The sequence below is a fragment of the Oncorhynchus clarkii genome, chromosome 4, assembly GCF_045791955.1.
Source record: "Oncorhynchus clarkii lewisi isolate Uvic-CL-2024 chromosome 4, UVic_Ocla_1.0, whole genome shotgun sequence".
Lineage (NCBI taxonomy): Eukaryota > Metazoa > Chordata > Actinopteri > Salmoniformes > Salmonidae > Oncorhynchus > Oncorhynchus clarkii.
In genome coordinates, this window is record NC_092150.1 from 45,533,824 (window position 1) to 45,543,062 (window position 9,239).

General features: G+C 44.7%; 2 protein-coding genes across 5 annotated transcripts; both read left to right on the forward strand.

Annotated features, from left to right (window-relative positions):
* The first annotated feature begins 1,941 nt into the window (after positions 1-1,941).
* On the forward strand, positions 1,942-3,936 carry LOC139407991 (uncharacterized). The gene is made up of 2 exons (XM_071151840.1): positions 1,942-1,961; positions 2,303-3,936. Exon 2 carries the CDS (start codon positions 2,305-2,307, stop codon positions 3,934-3,936), a length of 1,632 nt encoding a protein of 543 aa, XP_071007941.1. The 5' UTR covers positions 1,942-1,961; positions 2,303-2,304.
* Positions 3,937-5,158: 1,222 nt separating this feature from the next.
* On the forward strand, positions 5,159-8,269 carry LOC139406868 (leukosialin-like). Of its 4 annotated transcripts, none has more exons than XM_071149985.1 (3): positions 5,159-5,506; positions 5,889-5,967; positions 6,132-8,269. In XM_071149985.1, the coding sequence occupies exon 3, from the start codon at positions 6,699-6,701 to the stop codon at positions 7,986-7,988; it is 1,290 nt and encodes a 429-aa protein (XP_071006086.1). In that variant the 5' UTR covers positions 5,159-5,506; positions 5,889-5,967; positions 6,132-6,698; the 3' UTR covers positions 7,989-8,269. The 4 variants fall into 4 exon arrangements, with proteins under 4 accessions (XP_071006086.1, XP_071006088.1, XP_071006085.1 ...); XM_071149987.1 differs by lacking the exon at positions 5,889-5,967 and adding an exon at positions 5,968-6,027; XM_071149986.1 differs by having other exon boundaries at positions 5,203-5,506; positions 5,889-6,027.
* Positions 8,270-9,239: the final 970 nt, after the last annotated feature.

The window sequence follows — 9,239 nt, forward strand, 5'->3', positions numbered from 1 at the left end:
AACAGCAATGGACAAGGCATATTGACATTAAGGAGAGGCATGCTTAGTGGAGTGATCAAAAGGGTCCAGTGAGTAGTGAGGTTGGTTGGGGTCACGGCGATTCAGACAGCTAGCCGGGCCATCGGTAGCAAGCTAGCATAGGATGGAGGTCTGTTTTTAGCCACCTTGTGCGTTTCTGTCGGTAGGATTAGTGGGGTTCCGTGTGGTAGAGGGGATCAATCCAATTCGCAAAAAAAAAACAATAGATATAGTTATGGAGGCCCAAGAAAAAAAAATAAAAAAAATAAAAATAAAATAATTGTCCGATAGGTCTATTCAGATAGCAGCCGATAAGACAGCTAACGATTAACGGGCCGCAGATGGGCGTTCAGGTAACGTCGCGACGGAGGAGCCAGCCGGATAACTCCCTCGGGCAGATAACGTCGGTAGTCCAGTTGTGAAGGCCCGGTGGGGCTCCGCGTTGGCAGTAAAACGGGTCTGGATAGGTGATTGTAGCCCAGGAGTGACTGATGGAACTCTTCAGCTGTTATACCGATTGACCAACTGAAAGAGAACTTTGACCTGTGAAAATCGAACTCTTACATTTGGAATTGTATTTTCACGTGAAAAACAGTTTCATGGTATCACATGTTAAAATGTTGTATCCCCATGTTGTCTCATTTATTTCACGAGATCATGTTTTCACGTGTAGTTTCATGTTACCACGTTTCTTTTACATATTGTCACGTTATCACATTAACTTCCCATAAGATCACGTTAAACATGTTTAACTCGTGATCACCTGAAATTCATGTTTTTTTTTCTGTAAGAGCGTTAACATAAGTGACTATTTCACTGCTGGGCTGGGTTTCTGTACAGCAGTTTGTGACATCAGGTGATGTAAGAAAGGTTTTATAAATACATTTGATTGATTTGGCGTGCTCTCACTGACAACTCTTTGTCAATCCCTCTTTATTCCAGATCACACTGGTCTGTGTGGCTCTCTTTCTTCACTGTCTGTGTGACTTGATGGGTTATTACGATTGTCCTTTCTTCCACTGTCTGTGTGACTTGATGGGTTATTACGGTTGTCCTTTCTTCACCTGGTGCACAGAGCCAGTGCATTTGTGTGATAATCCATCCCTCGCACACACTCAGTGTCAGTGACTTGTACAGATTAGGTCAATCTCAGGATGGTAATCTCAGCTAATCCCCAAATTATATACGGACACAGCGGATACAGGAGGTACAAAAAACCAGAGGGAGAGTAGGAGAGTTGAAATGATAGAAAAGAAGAAAGATATGAAAGGGAGTAGAGAAAAAGTAAAAGGATGTGATCGACAGAGCTTTAGAGGGAACTTTTTTATTTTTTTTACTGTTTGTTCAAACAATGTAATTTACACATCCTGTACACACACGTATGTTCATAAATTCATCATCTATGGAAAATTATTTTACAGAATTGAACAAAATTCCCATAATCTGCACCGGATAATTGTTTAGTCAAGCAGGCATTATGAATAATTACATTATGAGTAAAGTGTTTGACATCCCTGTTGACCTCAATGGCAAAAACGATCATTACAGACTTGAATGCTGTCTGTCATTTTTCTCACCAAACTGCTGAACACTTTGAATCTGTAACATGTGAAATGAATTGAGTCAACAGGAAGCGGGGTGTAGATCGTGTTTTTATTCCAAACTGCCGTCTGAGGTGACTGAGTAATGGAGGATGGAGGCAGGGCCATGTCCTACCACATCATCATACCACATCCTGCCTCCATCCTCCAACTTGCACCTTATGGCTCTGTTGGCATGGTAATCAAACGGACCGTTTCCTCATGTCAACTTCGAATGGGTGGCTTCTGGTTCGAGGTATCCCATGGGGCCATAGGGCAGGGTGCTATGACGAGTGTTGCTGCAGAAGAGGAAATCAAGAGATAAGGGGAAGTGGCAGTGAGATGAGAAAGCTGGACAATTAGGTATGTGTACTTTTCTGTTTATTTGCATATATATTATTATCCATGTTGAGCAGAGTTGGTCTCCAATTGCGTGAAACCACTAGATGTACAACTTTTTCATTGAGAACTGACAACTTACTGAGTATGAGACTGAGTGACAATGGGAAGCAATGGCAGTGTTCAAATGTGTGCCACAGTATTACAAGCAAAACAGAGTCATCTGATTAACTGGATGCCTCTGTCTCTCTCTCGTTTTCTCTCCCTCTTTATTTCTCATTCTCTTCCTCTCTCCCTCTCTCTATTACTCTTCTCTCCATCCCACTATTCCTATCTTTCTCTGCCCCTCTCTTTCTCGCACGCAGACATGATGAGATTGACTCTGATTTCCCTCACCATGTGCCTTCCTCACCTCCTCGCCACTCTTGTCTTCCATTCTACCACTGCGGCTTCACCAAGCGCCACAGAAACAACAACAACAGCTCTAGACCTTAGTATCAGCACTACAACATCAGACCCCCTGATACTTCCACTCTCCACAACTGAAAACCACCCTGGTAGGACTAGTGGCATGTTCAACACACAAGGGAAGAAAAGCGCTAGCTTAGCAGCTGTCAACAAATCAGGCAGAACGACTCAAGGAAGAGGCATTCTCAGAACAGGAACTGCCACTTACGCCACCACAGCCGTACAGAAGAACAACAGGCACATAACTGCAGGAGACTTGAGGAGGGAAACAGAGAGCCACAATCACCATGAGACTCTTCCCTTCGGCAGACACAAAGTCTCACCCACAACTGACCACCCCAGCACCACCTCTCTCCCCGGGGAGGAAGGGACTGAGTATCATGACAGCAGCACCACTGAAACAGCCAGAGAACGGAGCACACCAAATTCCATAGAGACATGGGCTGCTGACACCATTAATGACTCTAGGCTAGCAAAGCCACACTTAGACAGGTCACAAGCAGCAGACCAGCACACTGCTACACAAGGACTAGAGATTGCAACAGGAGATTACTACACAACACAGAGAGACTTCTTCACAATCACCCCAACTAGTAGAGTGACAGGTTTGAACAGGGGTAAACAAAGTAAGGCCAACAGCTTCACAACAACAACAACAACAACAACGTTTTCACCTACGTACACAGTCACACATCCTGGTTTGTATGAGCACATGACTGTGACTTACAGGGCTACCGGCTACAAAACACAACCTGACGACACAAGCCAGTCTATGGCCAACCAGGACCACACCACAGCCACAGTTTCAATCCCCCATGCTGACAATAGGACAACTCCAGATATCAATGCAAACACGTTTACAGATAATGACACAGACAACTACACAGACACACTTTCATACAGTAATACCACAACCTCTAATAATGGTAACACCACAGTACTTTTGAAGAAGAAAACGCATTCATTCGGACACAACCACACAATCTCAGGCTATGACAACAGGCTGAACAACACAACTGAAAACACTGTGCATCATCGTCCTGAGTGCGGAGAGGCAGACGAAAGGTCCCCATCGTTGCTTCCTGGCTCTACTAGACTGGTCTGTTTCATTGTTCTGTGTGCTCTGGGATTGACTGCTTCTGCCTTCCTTGGTCTCACTGTCTTCCTGTGGGTGCGTTTGTCAGTCCAGAGAGAGAGGGAAAAGAGAGTGAGGAGAGGAGGAGAGGAGGTGTCAGGGGTGGATCTGGAGAACCTGTGGGTTGACCAGATGTCATCGGTGGAGGAGAGGGTCGAATTCTGGTACGCCAACGGCTCCACCATGGGACCCGGCCATAAACGGAGGGAGAGAGGGAGAGAGAGGGGGAAGGAGAGGGGGAGGAGGGAGCAGGGGAGGCAGAAAGGGGTAGAGTGTGACAACCTGTGGACTCAACCCAAAGTGACACTGGAGGACATCACTGATTTCTGGTATGCAAATGGAAGAGCGATACCAGAAGAAACTACAGACCAAACGTTGTTGGAGACCTGCGTATGATTCTGTTTTTTTTGTACTACAGTCCTACAATTTCCCTGGAATTACTTTGGAGAGAAATGTTCATCGTTATTTTACCAATTCCATGGCAGATTTGACCACTGTAATCCTGACCGAGTTTAAACATTTCCAAAATGAATTGGTAATCTGTATGTTTATTGGCTGTAACAAAAGTATAAGTATATGATCTACATAAATCTGCTGAAAGATAGATTAAGCCTGGGTCTGAACAGAGAGAAAGAAGAGGACAGAGAGAGAGAGAGAAGGAGAGAGAGGAATAGAGAGAGAGTTTAGAACAACAAGTCTAACTGGAAATAACACTTGATAAGAGAGTTTCCATTTCAAGACAATTCAGACCCTGTTAGAGACACATCATCATCGTGTGTCAGACAGCAACGAGGATATAGGTGCCATTTCTACAAACACACGGACACAAATACGGTTGACTCCTAATACTGTACATGCACTGTTATTAGGAGCTAGTCAAATAATTGTATTTATTTTTTATTTGACCTTTATTTAACCAGGTAGGCTAGTTGAGAACAAGTTCTCATTTACAACTGCGACCCGGCCAAGATAAAGCAAAGCAGTGTGAACAGACAACAACACAGCCAGAGAACATGGAGTAAACAATAAACAATAAAACACAGTATGCCGTCTACGATCAGCATATCCCAGGCATTTTAACTGGGTTTCTCATAACCGGGACACAAGCTTATTCCGGTTATTGTAAACGGGATATGATGCTAATACGCGTCAACTAAAAAACGGAATACTAGAATATCCCAAATAGTGCTGGAATATTGGTGTGCCTGTGAACATGGTAACTTATCAGGAATCGACTATAGGTCTACCTCACAATTGATAGTGGATCCGGCCATTTGATCAATAATGTATAACTGTAATGTTTAATACAGTAGAAAATACACCCTTGTAGAATTTAACACCTAACCAGCTGAGGTTTGACATTATAACGTCCCAAGACATGAGATGTATTTTTTAATTACATAATCAAATGGAATTTATCATCATACTCTCTCTACTTTGAATTCTCATGTTTTGACAACCTACGCCCTTTGACTGCCTGCTCCCCACACACACACACACACACACACACACACACACACACACACACACACACACACACACACAGTCAAACAAGCACACATCCAAGTAGGCCTGTGTGTAGGCGTGCAAACACACTCTGTGGTTCAAACATTTCAACACACACACCTTCTCTTTGTAGGACCAACTTCTCATTTTTCCTCGAGAAAATAAGCACATAACGCAATAAACAAAATGAAGCTACTCTTAAGTTATTTGGCATCTCTCCAACCCCACCTATTTTGCAGTTAACAAAACTGTTTTACGAAGAATTTGATACTCTGAGGGGAAGAGAAAGGGAGGGGGAGAGAAAGAAGGGAGTGAACAGGAGGGAGCGAGCGAGCGAGAGAAAGGTGTTTTGGACATGTACTAGTGCACGAGATGCCATTCACACAGTACAGGAGTTAAACCATGTGCCTTTAAGGTGGATTCACAATTTCAATCCACTCGTTTTCTCCATGCAACGTGGGTAAGTACGATTTTGACATTTTTTTATCAAATGGCACACATTGATAAATGTCTGATCTAAACAGACACTGAGCCGATTAACTGTGTGAAGAGGCAAGAAAAAGGAGGGAGAGAGATGTTTCAAAAATACAATCAGGTGAACTTTCTTAGACTTGTGTTAAATTTACTGACACGCTCTTGTAGTAAGATGGTCCTCCTAATGTATCTCTTCATAATTCTTTTTAAATACATTTTTAGGGGCCATTTTCTTTAAATACGTTATTTTTATCAATTGGTCTTTAAGTCTTCATCTTTTATCACTGTCTTTTTAAGACAGGCCAACTTGCTTTTAAGACACTCATTTAGATTTCCCCCCCCCCCCCCCCCCCCATTTCTATTATAAGTAACAGTCAAATGGATGGTGACATCGTGGACAAGAAGAAACAACAAAAAGTAGTGTTGGTAACTTCCTTAATTTTTTAGGTGTGTACTAAGCAAGCATTTTACATCTACAGCGGTTCAGACAGTGGATGCTGTGAGGAGGTAAACATATTACACAGTACATGTGGCAATGTACGCATAAAATAACCTCTACATTCCTTCTTCCATATCTTCCTTTACCCTTCAATCTGTCCTTTTCTCTATAGGTCTCATGCTTTTTTTAGTTCACCGTCGCTGCCACCTCTCACGCTACCCTTGAAATAGACAGCTGATATACAGAAAAGTAGAGTGAAGTGCAGGGGAGGAGGAAAGCTGAAGTGCGAGAGAGGAAGAGAAGGGCTGTGTCTTTCCGGTCTATTTGCACCCAAGGACACCCTAGTGAACAACAAGCCCAGCAACCAGGAGAGACAGCAAGAGAACAGAAGTTTGACTATGTAAGAGCACTTCATATGCCTAACACTCAGTCAAACCTTAGATTATTAACAAAGGCAAGGCCTGAAAGAAAGGGGAATTCCGAGAGCAGTGAAGATCAAAGCCTGACACACAATCGTAGTCAGACCAAGAACCCCGGTACCTGATGACGGATACCGCTTTTCTTTTCTAGAGTGTACATTTTTCTGCTCTAGACTTGTAAAACAAACCTCCAATATCTTTCAAGCCACAACACTGTCGCTGATGCACCTCAGAAAGAGGAAGACAAACGTAATCTGAGAGATCAGCAAAACCCTTTAGGGACGGTTGACCTCTGTGACCCCTCTCACTTCTTGCCCAGTATGGAGCGGATACGGCTGATGCTTGGGGCTCTGCTCCTCTCCCTCTCTCTGCCCAGTCTCCCTGCTCAAGATAATGTCACTGTCACTGTACCTGAGAATGCCACCATGGCAGCACCTATTAATGAGGCAGTCACGATGGCAGCCTCTACACCGGAGGCCACCATAGAGACAACGTCTGTTCCTGTGGTCATCACTAGGGCACAGCCTGCCCCTGAAAGTATCACCCCGGTAACTGCTATTCCGAAAGTAAATTCTGTTTCAGTACCTACCACTGATGCCATCACTATGGTAATAACAAACCCTGAGATCACCAGCGTTCAGGAGTCCACATCTGATGCACCAACTACTACTTCAGAGGCTGAGACGATGACACCTTCCCCTGTGACCACTGAAGGGCCTATAGACACGACCACTCCACCTGGCCCTAAACCCACCCTCTCCCAAGACGTCCTTACAACCGCCTCTTATCTCCCAACCACTTTCCAGGACCACCTGACTTCTGTTATCCCAGTCTGGTCCCTCCACACCACCCCTCGTCTGACGGAGGACTCCACTTACACACCTGAACCTACACCTGCCTCAGAGATTACTGTCTGCCACACAGAGGGACTTACCACTGCACCCACCTCCCCATCGGTCAATGCCGCCCCCGGCCATGCCACGACCCCCACTACCACCCACACCTCCACAGATCCAGACTCTACGGTGGCTGGGGTCAGAGTGGAGACAGGTCAGCCCAGCTTGTTATGGGTCATCATCGTCACTCTCCTGATCGGGGTTATATTCGCGGGCGTGGTCTACTGTGTATGTCTGGTCATCAGACGAAAGAGGCAGAGCCGCACCGAGCACTTTGTGTCCAGCTTCCGGAACGGGAAGAGTTCCAAGCGGAAGAAAGGGGCGGAGGAAGACGCCTGGGCAGGGCCAGTGAAGCTAGGGGGTGGGGACAGGGAGGAGGATGAGGGTGGGGAGGAGGGAGGGAGCCCAGAGGACAACAAGAGAGAGGGGGCTGGAACGGATGTGGTGCTGAGCACATTCATAGCCAACGAGACTGAGGGAGAGAGGGGTGGGCCTGATGGGGGAGTAGGAGTGGCTGGGAGCAAGGAGGCAGAGAAATGGGAGGAGAAGGAGCCTCTGCTGTACATTGATGAGGGAGTGGAGGAGGGACAAGAGAGGATGGCTCCTCCTTCACTTTCAAAATCGAACCCAGAAAAGACAGGAGGGGAAAGAGGGGAGGGGGAAAATGAAAAAAAAATGGAGAGGGGAGAAGGGAATGGAAATAAATCAAATTAGAGTGAAAGAGGTAAGAAGAATGGAGGAGCGGCATTCTGTCTAACCACTGCAGTTTAAAAATAGAAGAGTTTTCCATAAAAAGTTTTTCTATGTGATTATGTAAAAGTTACTTTGTACTACTGAAAAGGCCTTTGACATTGTATGTATCTGTGATTGTGTGCTCTGTCAACATAACTCAGGGAAGATAGAAGTGGTTGTGTGTATGGTCACAAGTTTTACCCTTGGTATTTTGTATGCTGTTTTGTCTAAAAAAAAATGTGTTTAATAAAGTTTTAGATGTGCGTGTTCTAGAATGAAGTTGTTGAACGTGACAGAATATTAATACTCTTTGCTTAACAATTTGCGGTCTTCAAATGCACTTGATTTTTGGAACTACTTAAATCAATAGCACTCAATTCATAGGTGCAAATCTGAACTTCCACTGAGACAAATTTTCACTTAGTCTCCCATTGACATCAATGCATGACTAAGTGAGTATTCAACTTCAGTGGAAGTTAGGATTTGTCCCATTTGTCCCATTGCCTTTGTTTACTTGATATGGAGCTCCCGAGTGGCGCAGCGGTCTAAGGCACTGCAGCTCAGTGCTTGAGGCGTCACTACAGACACCCTGATTTGAATCCAGGCTGTATCACAACCGGCTGTGATTGGGAGTCCCATAGGGTGGTGCACAATTGGCCCAGCATCGTTGGGGTTTGGCTGGTGTAGGCTGTCATTGTAAATAAGAATTTGTTCTTAACTGACTTGCCAGGTTAAATCAAATAAAATATGTGTTGCCGATTATGGCCACTAGGTTGTGCCCTTTCCCTATCTTTATGATCAGAGCACAGTTCAATTACGTGACCTGCAGTAAAGAGCGGGTGTTGTGATGACACACAGGTCTTCCGTTTTACTGGTCTGTTTTTGCTGAAGTTGCATCTGTTGCAAACGTCTAGCGGAGAAAACAGCAGAGATCAAAAACAGTTGTTCAGGCAAACAACTCAGTCATAGATCCCCTCTGATGTGATCACAAATTAAACTTAAAGACACAACAACCACTCTTAGTAAGATTGATCCTTGGTAAATATAACATTTTATCCTGGCCACTACACCCCTCAACCTTCTTCAACTATTTTTTCAGGAAGGGGAGTAAGTGTGTGTGTGTGGGGGTTGGGGGAGGGGGGTGCGTACAACAGAATCAGAGGAAATAGAAGATAAACAAATCTGCAACTCTGTCAAAGAAATGCCTTAATGTCTCTCTGCTCTGCTCTGCTG